The 12,860-nt window shown below is 54.0% G+C and overlaps 2 protein-coding genes across 2 annotated transcripts in view; one reads left to right on the forward strand and one right to left on the reverse strand.

The window, feature by feature from the left end:
• The window catches only part of UTP14A (UTP14, U3 small nucleolar ribonucleoprotein, homolog A (yeast)), an 8,734-nt gene extending 8,113 nt beyond the window's left edge, over window positions 1-621 (reverse strand). The window contains exon 1 of the mRNA XM_009892374.1: window positions 547-621. Coding sequence (XP_009890676.1) covers window positions 547-621 — 75 coding nt within the window. The remainder of the gene's footprint in view (window positions 1-546) is intronic.
• Window positions 622-1,960: 1,339 nt separating this feature from the next.
• Window positions 1,961-11,997, forward strand: ZDHHC9 (zinc finger, DHHC-type containing 9). The gene is made up of 9 exons (XM_009892375.1): window positions 1,961-1,995; window positions 6,920-7,080; window positions 7,668-7,826; window positions 8,791-8,928; window positions 9,085-9,133; window positions 9,421-9,523; window positions 9,687-9,790; window positions 10,321-10,489; window positions 11,340-11,997. The coding sequence occupies exons 1-9, from the start codon at window positions 1,961-1,963 to the stop codon at window positions 11,442-11,444; spliced, it is 1,023 nt and encodes a 340-aa protein (XP_009890677.1). The 3' UTR covers window positions 11,445-11,997.
• The last annotated feature ends 863 nt before the right edge of the window (window positions 11,998-12,860 follow it).

A 12,860-nucleotide genomic window follows, 5' to 3' on the forward strand; every position in this document is an offset into this window, starting at 1 on the left:
TAGTCTTCGGTTAGCTTGTGAGGCAGGTGCCGTACAACTGTAATGCGAGGTGTTGGGGCTCCCGAGTGCGGAAAGCCCAAATTATCCCTGACTCAGTCTGAATTCAAAGGTATGAAATGACACCACCGTTTGTTTTGTTGTTTGTATTTCTGCCATCTGAAAAATGGGGCTAAGACTTCCTGCCTTGCAGGAAGAACTAATAAGTGTTACTGCTCCAGAAACACTTATTACTGCTCCAGAAACATTTATTGCAAGGGATAATTGCTCTCACTCCCTGCGGAGCCTGTCCTTAGCCGAAGAGCGAAGCCGCGTCCTGCTCTACCATGTTTGCCCTCGCCTGCCGTGGCTGCGTGGGGCAGAGCGACCCAAGGCTGCCTTTCCAGCCCTAGGCTGTGTCGGCAGAGCCAGCGGCGTGATGGCTAGTTTACTGTGGGCGCAGCGGGTGACTGGAAATTCCTCGAGAAGCCCCTTCCCGTGCTCTGGGAGGCAGAGACCTGTGGCGGGGTTGCTCGTGTCCTTGCTCGCACTGAGACACCCAGGACGTACCTTCTCTCTAGAGCTCAAGGGTGGTCTCTGCCGGGCCCGCCGGCCTGGGGGAAGTTTTGCTGGGAGCAGAGTCATCTCTGAGTTTTAGTTGAATCGGCTGAGTGGTTTCAACCGGGGAGATGAGGAAGAGTTTGGGAAAATGGAAAATACCCGTTTGATCCTGTCAAAGCACAACGCCTTAATGTTTTCTGCTTGAAAGAGATGCGTTTGTTTTGAAATTGTTTGGCGATTTTTGAAGTTGGGACAGGGATGATGTGTTGCCTTCCCAACCAGAAACACTCCACAATGTCTCTGCTTCACTGCCCAAGCTGAGAAGACGAGCAGCTTGGCTCGTCAAGAGTCCGTATCCTGTATGCCTTCTGCATGCGTTAGGCTGCTTTGGCATGAGGGTCTCGGCCTTGATCTTTTTGCTGTGTTACCCATTTGTTTCAGCTTTTGGTGGATTCTTTGGCATTAGCATAGAAATTCATGGTTTCCCCCTTAAAGTTTGTGCTTCAGAGGAACAATTTTGGTTGTTAGGATATGGTTTTGGAGAGAACCAGACTGTGATGGGTGGAGGAGTCTTTTTAATTCTTGTACGCTCACTGCAGGGGTGCCTGTGTTGTGAATGCTTGTTTCATTCAGCTGAATCACTTGCGCAGTCACACCTTGTCTAAACAAGGCTCGGGGATGCCTGAAGCCAGAAAATGTCTCGCTAGGAGATCCGAGCCAGTGCGGGTTTGATCCTCGCCCTCCAGGCTGCTCTGGCTGGGCTCTGATTACAAACGCTGTTGCTGGAGAGCCGGTGGTGACTGGCATCGCGCGTCATGAGATAAGCCGCATGTTCCTCCCTGAAAGAGTCCTCCCCGGCCATGAAATGACAGCCTCTCTGTTTGGGCTGCTGCTGGTGGTGTTTTTGGTTTTTTTTCCTCCCAAGTAGCTCCGATGCCATCGGCTCATCTGCTGCGTCTCTAGTTGAACGGTCTGAAGCCAGCTCAGCCTCGTGTGTGGGAATTTTTGTGTTTTTATCCCCTAGACCGCAGAGCTGTGGTCTGGAATCGGGTAAGTCTGTTTGTCGGGGAGCGAGCAGGCCCCGGCGTGCTGGCTGAGCTATCAGTGCTGTACCTGGAGAGCCGGCTCCTCCCTCCCAGATAAAGCAGAGGGCCGTGGAGCGGTACTGGCTCCTGGGGAAGTGCTCTGCAGGAGCGGAGTCCTCTGCCCAAGGGCACCTCTCTCGCCACCACCTTGGCAGAAAGCAGCTCCTGCTGCTCAAGGGTTGAGGCTGGTCCCTGCAGGGTCCGAGACCTGTATTTAATTGGGTCTAATCTGTGACCGTAACGTGTCACATAAAATTCTGTTTAATATCCTCCTGGCGTTATTTCAGACACTTATTGGGTCTGTCAGCTTTTGTGATAGGGCATTTAGTTGTCTAACTATGCTTGTGGTCTTCCAGCACGAGGAGAAGCCCAGGTAAAGCAATTAGTGAAATCCGTTTGGGAATTAAGATGATGGGATGTAGCATCCTCTCTCTGGCTTCTGGGGGTTTCTGTTACAGTTTGCCAGCGTGTCCGTAATGGCCCTCCTGAAGCAAGAGTTCTCCATTCAGCTCTCCAAAGCAGCTGCAAGAGAACTGGATTTCTTTTGTCTTCAGCTTTTCAGCAGGAACGTTCAACATTTGTAAATGTTATAGGTGAGATAGCGCCTGCAACGCCAGGCTCCTGAGCGCGGAAAGGGGCTGCTGTTTGCTTTTCCAATAACCAAGCATGTTTATCACTTTTTTTTTTCTACCTTCTTAGCTATGTAGAGATTAAAATTTCTTTGTTTTCTGATGAGTTGAAAAAAATCTATGCTTGACCCTTCATGTGAGTTAAATTTTTTTTAATTTTTTCCAAACCCCAAAGATCCAAGATTTTGCACTGAAAAAGAGGTGCTTCTGAGATGGCTTTTACCTCTGGTTAGGTCTCTGTCAAACACTGTCAAAATTTACACACAAGTTGGTTGGCGCTTTTTAGTTTATAGTTTCTCTAGACAGAGGTAAACTTGTTGGTATCCAGAGTTCAGCTCATTTTGCTCGTGAAGATGTGTCTCTGCGCGAAGTGCCTGCTCCTGGGTTTTTGAACTGCATGCCCTTTTTCTTTTACGTGGGCTCATTTTTAGGAGACAACTCGCTCTCCCTGCAGCCTGCATGTCCCCAGCGCTGCCATTCCCTATGCGGACCTCAGGGTGCTCTCGTCCCGCCTGTGCTGAGATTTGAGTGTAGCTGGGAAAAGAGCAATAATGTCGGCATAACCTTTCCGCCTCCTGCCTAAAGTCAGTTGCTGCATCGGTTGGGTTGGAAGCACGTGGCGCGTGCTCGCAGTGGGACTGCACTTGAAGTGGGTCTCTAGTGAGCACTTTCTGCGTCGCTGTTGACAGACGAGAGAGTTTCTGTAGGCAGCGCCAGTTCTGCCTGAGTGCTGCTTGGGAAAGGGCCCCGAACTTGTAGCATTGCAGTGCAGCGCTTACCCAGGTTTTCGGAGCAACTGTTTCCACGCTTACCGCAAGTACATCAGCTTCTGGAAATCGTCCCAGGTCTGGGAGATGCAGATGACTGTAAGGGCTCTGGTGAGGGTCGGACATTTGGTAAAGACACCACTTCGCTAGCGTCGGGACAAGGACACGGTGTGGTTATCAGTTAGTTTAGGAAAGTTAAATAGGTGATTTGCAAGTGAGATGTGAATGAATTGTACAGCAGAGCTTGCGCTGAACCCTGGAGGGACCTGGCCGTGAGACATGCTGCCTGATGGCCGTGGCTGAAGTCCACTTCCATCGGGGCTGGCGTGTTCTACCCTTCCTCCAGAGCTTTGCTTAACATGCTGGTTGCAACAGACCTTCTGAAGTCGTCACAAAATAATCGGTCAGGCAGTCCTTGCACCGTAAACTCGTGGCACCTCCCAGCTGCTGCTTCCTTCTGCTCCCCTCTCCCGCTCCATTCTGATGATCTCTTTGTTTAAGCCTTTCTCACCCCCCGGCCCCCCCCGGCCCCGGCCCCCATGATGATGAGTTGTGATAGTGCTGTTATTGTCTGCTATTAGATGACAAAATGCTCAAGAACACAGATATTGCACTGGGAGTGGAGGAGGAGCAATATCCTTACATGCCAACAGTATGTCTCTGTTGACTCTCAGCTTTCCCAAACAAAAGATCTTTAAAATGTCTGTTACTTAGGACTGTAAATGAATTGCTGAGCGTAATCATGGTGTAGACGAAGCGTAGCCTCAAGTCTCCCCAGCGCTAGTGAGTACCAACTGGGAACCTCACGTGGTGGCCTTACCTGTTGCTCAGCTGTTCTGGACGGCACTTGGCTTTCTCTGCCGTGGCAGATGGACTGGGTGTGTTCCCCGAAAGACACCTTCCAAAAAGCAAGGGAGGGACGGAAGGCGCGCGGTAGGCTCGACATCGAGTCTCGGGGTGCGGTTTCAGTGTGGTGGGGTTTTGTCTTGCCCACGCACCTCTGGCCTAGCCTCCAGGCCGTGTTTGTCGGAGGGGCCGCAGCAGCGCTGCCAGCCCTGCTCCCTGGGGCAGCAGGAGGGCCCTGCTCAGCCCCTGCTGTGCCAGGGCACGACTGAGTGACGGGGTTGAGCATCCAGCACAGCGCCTGGATGTTTGCTTCGTGCCGGAGGGATGACGACAACAGGACAATGGCTTCACTGAGCAGACATCTCATGCGCTTCAGTGAATGACGGCTGAAGGAGCTAACGTTAATACTTCCTCGTGTGAGTTTCTAGGCATCTTTTCCCCATCAGACAGGAGAGCAGGCATCTGGTGTTCACTGGGGCTTTGTCCTTCCCCCTGCCCACCTCTGGGCAGACAGGCAGTCTGTCTGGGATCGCTTCTCTCCCCTCCTGCATTGGGGACTTATCCTGCCCTGTGCCTGTGCCAGGCTGGGAGCTGGGTGGAAGGGCTGGATACCGGTTGGATGGTGCCGCTTCCCTTGCCACAACGGGGAGGACAGTCACGCACTCATCTCTTTCATCTCCTAAAATTGCAGGCTCCTTCCCATTCCCATGCCATGATCTGCGGTGTGGTAACATCAATCTTGAGGCCACTCTTGCTGTGCCTCAGGGACAGCAGGACTCGCTGCATCCCCAAAGGGCAGGTTTCCTTACGAAGACGCATAGGAAATGGTCAGCAGGGAGTGAGTCACATCCCACGCTCGTGCTCGTACGCAGATGGAGCGGGGACCGCACGGGTTGCTGCAGGGACTAATCCCGTTTATTCTTGAGTGCTGCTGTGTAAAGCTTTCAGGTCTGCGCCTGGGAGAGTACACCCGGCACCGATCATGTGCTTGCAGGTAATAAATCTCTTTGCTGACAGTACACTGAAGAAACTTATAACGTGTTAGTGTACATCTGAGGCTGGGAGCTCTGGTGCGGTTTCAGCTCAGCTTTAACACAGTTCATGAATTCATTTTAAGCCTGTAATATGTTCGTATTTTTACAACAGTTATAAAAGCTGTCATGTCAGCTGGACAAGGGTCAAGCTGCAGCCCTTTTGAGGCAGATCCTGTCCAGTTTTTAGAAGAATAAACCCATATTCCTTCCCAAAATGGGATCCAAGGTTTCTGTTTAATCGCTGACTGACTTGCATTTCTCTTTCTAGACTTTGCCCTTGCGAAGGGAAAGGAAAGTTATCTTAGGCTGCCTACAGACGGTCAGCTCAGCCCTGTGGCCGCTCAGCCTGGCTCCTCAAACGCAGACAGGGCTCTGCACGCGGACAACTCTAAGGGTTGTGTTGTTTTGAGTAACTGCAGAGTTTGTAGTGTCTAAAATTAGTGACATTGGTTTAGGGGACGGGTCCTGTGCATCACTGTGGACACTTCGTGTGGCCAAAGCATACTGCACAGCCTCAGTCAACAGCCCTTTCTGTAGCTTGTTGCACACAGGGAACAGTCGCTGGAGTCAAGCAATGGCAAATTAAGCCTCCTGCAGTGGATGGTGGGCTTGCAGAATTCAGTGCTGCAAAGGAACCAGCTGGAGCTAGAAACTTTATTGCGTTTGGAAAAGCGATGGGTGGGAAGGCTATCCAGAATTAAATAGTTAATGCTACGAATGTCGTAGAAATCGCCTTTCTTAGGATGACGGCTCCACTGGGGAGGATGGTCCCATGCCTTTCACCACAGTAGCCTTACGCTTTCTTGGAGAGCAACTGTGGATGGGAGCAGGAGTCTGGGTTGGACCCACCCCTGTGGAGTCAGGGCTCACTGGAAAGCCTGGGTACCCGGCTTCGCTAGGAGGAACTGGGAAAGCAAGGCGTGCAAGGAGAGGTGAAGTTTTGCACAAGCGTTGGGATTTGGGTGGGGTTTCCCTTAAGCCATGGGAAACCTCCATAGGAACTTCACCCCGACATAAATGGGGTTTTCTGAAGGAATCGGGGTAAGAATATGTTTTCTTTCAGCCCAGCATGTCTCTAAACCATGACTCCGTACAGGCCTTCTGCTCAGCCTGTGCTGCGGTGCCCGTGAAGACGTGTTTGCGGGTGTGCAGAAGTGGCACGGGCCACAGTGAGATTAATCTCCTTGCTCCCTTTGCACTGCTTCAATCAGTGGGATTAGGGACGTAAATTCCTCATTGGACCTTTCTGTATTTATAAAGCAAACAAACGTTACACTGTGTTTCCGCTCTCGAGCTGGGGTTGTCTTGGGGCAGGAGCCTTTCTACTTCGTTTGGAGCTGTCGAGTCCTCTACCTCAGACGAGTCAAAGGAAGCCGGACAGCGTGTTGCAGGGGAATGTTGCACTTGCACCTGAATCCATTCCTGAAAAGCACAGGACGCAGTTCCTCCCTGGAAAGTAATTTCTGTGGTGGTGGAAGCTGCTGCCTCTTTAGGGGACAGCCAGAGATTCCCACCATTCTGACATGCTTCCGTGCCTTCCAGCTTTCTCCAGAGGTGGGCTCTCAGACCGGGCCTTGGGTGCTTCTCCTGGAGGCATGGTCCGTCCCTTGGCAACTGGCTGCAGCGGGTGTCCTCTGGGCAAGACCCTTCTAGCTGCCTGGTTGCGTTTCTGGCGTTGCCCGTGACCCTGAGCAAAATGGGAGCTGGAAACAAAACAAAATGCAGGAAAGTGTGCTGTGCCTGGCTGGTTAAAAACATGGTTTGGACTTGATGATCTTAAAGGTCCCTTCCAACCTAGACAATTCTATGGTGGTACTTTGATCATGGCTAGTCGTTAGAGCTGCCCCAGGGGTGTTCCCCTGTGGTGGTGGGATCAGAGGAAGTGCTGAACAGCCTTTCTTCTCAAGATGTAACCAGTGTTCAGAAAAGTCTGGACTCTGATGCCTTGCCAGGCTTTCAGGCCCTGGCTCAGGCAGACCTTGCGGTAGTCTGATTCATCGCCTCCTGACGTTTCTCTGCAGGTGTCGGTACCTGGCAGTCCAGCTGTCCCCAGCCATCCCCGTGTTTGCAGCAGTTCTCTTCCTGTTCGCCATGGCCACGCTCCTGCGGACGAGCTTCAGTGATCCTGGGGTGATCCCAAGAGCCCTGCCTGACGAGGCAGCCTTCATCGAGATGGAGATCGGTGAGTGTGGAGCCAGCTGAGCTGGTGATGGCTGGAAAAGCCTCTGTATTTCTGGCGTATCTACAGGCTACATTCTCTGCAGAGCCTTTCGTCCCAGCTGGCCCTCCAGAAGTGAGAGTTGCCCCAAATGGGGCATCTTACCGCTTGCTGGCTAACTCTGCTTGGCTGAGCCTCAAAAAGATGGTGCAGTGGACCTGCTTCCCTTTCTGGCAATCTTTTCACATGCTGTTTTCTCTCCTGTAGCTGTGTACATACAAGCTCAGTTTACGTTTGGGAAGGGGGGCAGGAAGCTTGGTGTGAGCCCCTTGATCCTTCAGGTAGAGATGAAGGGTGGTGGATGTGGGTCTGTACAGTGACCGCCCTCACCCCCAACCCCTCTCAGTCTGCCCATGAAAGCTCTGGCATCCCTTTTCCTGCCTCCGAGCTGCCAGGTTGGCTCTGGACCGTGCAAGCAGAGCTGCAGCCGCTGGCTCTAGACCCAGCAGGCTCTGATCCCACGGGTAGGCAAAGCAGGGAGGTGACTTGTCGTTCTAGGCCTGTCGTGTTGTAGCAGGCAGGTCTGATCTCTGCTTGGTTCTCTCTCTCAGAGGCCACCAACGGGACCGTGCCGCAGGGTCAGCGCCCGCCCCCGCGGATTAAAAACTTCCAGATCAACAACCAGATAGTGAAGCTGAAGTATTGCTACACATGTAAGATCTTCCGTCCGCCCCGTGCCTCTCACTGCAGCATCTGCGACAACTGTGTGGGTGAGTAGAAGAGGCCGTGCCTGCTCCCGCACCTGGGTGTTAGGTGAGAACCTTTGGGAGAGAACAGGTGAAGATCTGCACCTGGTCTCGCTCTCACACTGCGCCTGCTGAGCGAGTCCAGAGTGGTGTGCTGCGAACAGATGGGGACAGTCTGCCTCATCTTAAGCTCGAGGAGCTTGAGATTTGCTCAGAACCTGAAGCCAGGTGGTTCGTCTTTGCTAGTTCTTCTTTGGCAATAACTAGTCTGACGTAAGTCTAGCTTGTCCATATAAACGTGCAGTCCATTTTTGAGTTTCACTGAACTGCTGGCCTTGCTGGACTAGAGCGTTCCAGTGGAGAGCTGTGTCTTGTGTGAAAGCAGCTCCTTACATCAGCACGGAGATTCTGCTCTCACATTGAGTGCCCCTGGTTTTTGTTCCCCTTGCTGCATAGCAGACGTTCTCTTAGCTCTTTTGCATATCATAATTGGCTCATGTTCAGCATCCCTTCTCAAGGAAGAAATCCCATTCTTTTGGATCCCTTTCCTCCTCTGCAGGTTCCCAGCCCTGTGAGTGTTTATGCAGTTCCTTTAACTCTCTTCTAATTATTCTAGTAGGAGTAAAGTGGCACGTGGGTTAGATAAGGACTTCTGAACCCCCAGCCCTTCACCTAACCTGTGTGCTGCTTTAGTAAAAGCTGTTAAACCTCAGGTCTCTGGGAGAGAAGACATGCATGGAGCCAAGCTCTTAAACTCTGTCTTAATTTGCAAAAAAACTCAGTAAATTGTTTTTGCACTTTCTTACCTGGCCTCCCCTTCTGGAAGGGGGCCGTGACATGAGGCCCTGAGTTAGCAGAGGTTGGATTTGATGGCCCAGGGACCCTGTGTCAGCCTTGGCAACTTTTGAGTTCGAGGCACAGGAGTAAGTGTCTGGAGGCAGGCAGGGCCGTGCTAGAGCAGCACTGATCTCCATCTTCGCTTTCACAGAGCGCTTCGACCATCACTGTCCCTGGGTGGGCAACTGCGTGGGGAAGAGGAACTACCGCTATTTCTACCTCTTCATCCTCTCGCTCTCACTCCTCACCATCTACATCTTCACCTTCAACATAGTCTACGTAGCACTGAGTGAGTCTGGCTGCGGAGAGGTGGAAGGCTGGGCTGGCTAAGGGTGAGGGGGGGATACAGATGGTGTTGCGAACCCAGAAGTGATGGGATGGGAAAGGCAACTGGACTCGGTGAGATGTTCCAGAGAAAAAGTTGTCTCTCTCTTTGTATTGGCAGAATCTCTGAAGATTGGGTTTCTGAACACGTTGAAGGAAACCCCAGGGACATATCCTTCCACAGTGCGGTGGGGTTGGCTTCTCCAAAGCTGGGGGTTAGCGTGAGCTGCGTTATGGAGGGGCTGGAATCTTGATGCCCAGGTTTCTCTAAGCAGTCTTTCAGGGCATCTTCCCCCATGATTACAAGGCAAGGAGCAATTTTTTGGCTTTTGGGAGGAGGGTAAAACAGAGTACTATGTCTAGGAGAAGAAGAGAAGTTAGGGTAGTGTGCCCAGGGTGGTGACACAGCTGGGCTGGGACTGTTCCCAGGCTGTTTCCAGTCCTTAACTGTTCTCACTGTACTGGAGGTGCTCATCTGTTTCTTCACCCTGTGGTCGGTGGTGGGGTTAACTGGGTTCCACACCTTCCTGGTGGCACTGAATCAGACAACCAACGAAGACGTAAGTAGAGTCTTTCTGTTCCTCTGAGCCATCTCTGTTTCTCCTCACTTCCTCGGTGTGTCATGGCTGTGTCCACCTTGCTGACGTGCCCTGCAGGCTGAGGCAGAGCTCTGTGGGCCAGTGTCGGTGGAGCAGACCTGAGCTTGTGCCCTGACTGTTGCAGATTAAGGGGTCCTGGACTGGGAAGAACCGCGTGCAGAATCCCTACAGCCATGGCAACATAGTGAAGAACTGCTGCGAGGTGCTCTGTGGACCTCTTCCCCCCAGGTAAGCTCTCGAGGGGCAGCCCTGCCATTTTTGCCCCCAGAGCGGGACTGAGAGGAGCTCTCCTTGCTTGGGTGCAAGAACTGGCTGCTCTTCTCCCAGCTCTGTGTGTGTTGAGAGCTTCTGGAGGTCACTTGAGACATGGCTGGATGCTCTGGGGAGGAAAGTCTTGTGCTGCCTTCTTTGCATATCTTCAGTGATTCAAAGCTTGTGATATGCTCGTTATCACCGTGTGCTTGGGAAGCTGGTGGAGAAGTGGCTCCCCTCCCCTGGGGCAGCGTATGTGGCAGAGGCTCTTTCCAGGGCGCTCATTTTGGTGGGCTCCCACACTCTGAACAGGGCTGCTCTCCAAGGGACTTGGTTCTCACAGGGGGAACAGAGACACTGTAAACTAGGTTTGGGCTGTGCACAGCCTGTTTTGGAAAGGAACCCCTTCCCCTGACGTTTGTCTTCACCAGCACTTTTCCTGCCAGGAAAAGAAGTTGGCTTCAGGAGAGGCGTGGGTCTCTGATGGTATGATTCTGGTTTTGCAGTGTCTTGGACAGACGGGGCATCTTGCAGCAGGAGGAGAACACAGCTCAGGAGGAGTCGTGCCCACGGGGACCCAGCGCTCAAGATCCCACCGTTGCTCATGGCGCCGGCGCGCCGGCAGAGGAGAGCAGTGCTCAGCAGAAGGATGGCAGTGTTCCTCACCCGAGTGCCGTGAGTGATTGCCTCTGTGGGTGGGGGTGAAAGGGCTGTGCCTGCTTGGAGTTGCCGGTGCTTTGGGCCTGCAGAGAGAAAGCTGGCGGTGTGGCTTAGCAGGAACAAAGCAACGCCTGGGGCTTTGCTGAGAGGCTGCCCATGTAAAGCCTGTTGTGCTCTGGCCTGGGAAACCAGCATCTCTCTGGAGCTGGCTGGGAGGGTGCTGGGATCCTCTGGCTCCTAGGTAAACCTCAAAAGAAATCACAGCTGGCTGTGGTTTTGGAGGTGTCCGTTCTGCCATGAGAGCACCCAGGAGCTGGCACTTACGGAGTCTAGGAGGGGTTGAGGAGGGGCAGGAGACTGCAGGCGACTTATTGTGGCCCTGAGTGCAAGCTGAAGGGTTGTCCCTGGGAAGGGCCCTCGCAGGTGTGGGATCTCCATGCTTGGAGAAAGCCATTGCCCCACTGCATATGGCCCCGAGCAGCCCACGCTGTCTTCGAAATTAGCCCCGCTTTAAGGATGTGGTTGGACAGGAGACCTCCAGAGGCCCCTTCCCACTTAAATTTTTCTGTGGATGTGGTGGGAAATGGCTGGGCCTACTCCTGCTTGGGCATGAGCTGCTGTTTCGCTGTTGGAAACAGTCCGGACCGCTTCTGCTGGAGCAGTCCAGTGCTCCAGATCTTCGTGAAGCTGCTGTTTTGCCTGCTTGGTGGCAAAACCCTTTCTCCTTTTCCCAAGCACGGCTGAGACCTCTGCCTGGCGGAGCTGGAGGCAGGGGCAGGGCAGTGGGGCTGAATGTCTGTGTGCTCAAAGAGATGCTCTGTATTGGGGCGTATTCACGCAAGTCACTGCTGTTTTCTCTCTCCAGGTCCCTGTGCCATCCCTGAGCAATGCTGAGATGCCAGAGGAGAAGCAGCTAACGTCTGGGGAGCTCCCGGTCCCATCCCAGGACGCTGGGCAAGCAGAGCACTAGCATCTGCTTGAAAGGGAGAACTTTCTTGTTTTGTCTAATCAAAGCTGGAAGTGATAGAGGAGAGGAGGAGATGGGCTGGATGGCAGGCAAACGATTCCTCATGGCCATTTTGCTTTAGTCATTATTCACCTCGATGCGCAGGCGGTGCGGGCTGGCGCTGGCCTTGCATGGTGTCAAAGGATAACGAGCCCAAGTGGCCCGCCTTGGTCACCGAGGCTGGTCTGCCTGCAGGCCGAGGCAGGACCTCTTGCGCTGCAGGTTGTCCTGGATGCTAAATACCGGCTCGGTGGCTGGGCCTGTCCCTCCGTCTGGCCCCGACTCTCTGAAAAGATGACTTGTGGTCACGCAGCTCAGAAGCGACGTTAGGGTCGGCCTGCTCCCTACTGCTGAGGAATCCCGATGGGAAGGGGAAAACAATTTATGGCAGTAGCGTCCTCTCTCCCCTCCTCCCTCCTTCCTCTAATCTGTGGCATTGTTTTATTGGTGAACGTGGCAGGGGTTGTCAGGAGACATTTTGGTGCCAAAAGGGCCAAAACAACTGGGAAGGCGTTCTGCTGGCAACAATTTTTAAAGTGGCTTCCTTCCCGTGCTCCTTCTTTTCGTGTGACTTAGGCGGCGTGAGAGCAGTCGTGGCAGGGGCCCTCCTTCCCGTCCTTCCCTGGGACCCACGCCTGACTCGGGGCTCGAGGGAAAGGGAGGGGGGCCGCCCGTTTTCCTGCCGCTTGTCTCCACCCCGCGCTGGCCGCAGAGCGGTTGTGCAAGGGGTGTATCAAGCTGCAGGGGAGGGTCTGCCTGTGCCGCTGGCTCTCCAGCTCATGCCAGGGCTGTGCTTGCTCCCGGGTGCCTGCGCTGAGCGCAGGCGTGCCCTCCCCTTGCCCCCCAGGCTGTGGCACGCCGCTCAGCTGCTGCTCTGCAGAACCTCAGCCCCGATTCTGTGTCGTGTCGTCGTGTCCCCCCCCGTCCCCCCTCCGCCTTGCCCTGCCTTTCTCAGCCATCCTCGAGTGGCTTTCGGAGCCTTGAATCTTCCCTGGGCTTTGCTGGCTGTCCTGGGACTGGCTGTGCGGTGTCGGCCATCTGCGCCTCCTCAGCAGAGGAAGGAGGAGAGGCCAGGGCCGGGGGGCGGTGGGAGAGCTCCGTGCCGTGGCAGGGCTCCTCTTCCACTCCAGCGCTCCCTGTCCTGTGCCTGGCAGCCGCGCTGGGAAGAGCCTCATGTCTGCGGGGTCCCCGCAAGGGCTGGTGATGGAGGGAAGGCCGTTTTGTGCCCTGGTGGTTCTCCGTCCCGTACCACGAGTGCTGGGTACTTCTGTGCCTCCCCGCAGACACGTGGCGAGTGGGTGGCAGGCGGAGGGTGTCCTGCCGGGGCAGTCCTGCTTTTCTCTCCGTGATGCTCCTGCCTGGCAGCATGAAGTTGCTGCT

Source organism: Charadrius vociferus, unplaced genomic scaffold (genome assembly GCF_000708025.1).
Source record: "Charadrius vociferus isolate BGI_N301 unplaced genomic scaffold, ASM70802v2 scaffold2299, whole genome shotgun sequence".
NCBI lineage: Eukaryota > Metazoa > Chordata > Aves > Charadriiformes > Charadriidae > Charadrius > Charadrius vociferus.

Bases quoted from the DNA above. Each gene is read 5' to 3' on its own strand.
- ZDHHC9 (XM_009892375.1), top strand. From the start codon at position 1,961: ATGCTTGTGGTCTTCCAGCACGAGGAGAAGCCCAG. The intron at 1,996-6,919 runs GTAAAGCAATTA...GTTTCTCTGCAG, and splicing joins CAGCACGAGGAGAAGCCCAG to GTGTCGGTACCTGGCAGTCC. The intron at 8,929-9,084 runs GTGAGTCTGGCT...TTGTATTGGCAG, and splicing joins CATAGTCTACGTAGCACTGA to AATCTCTGAAGATTGGGTTT.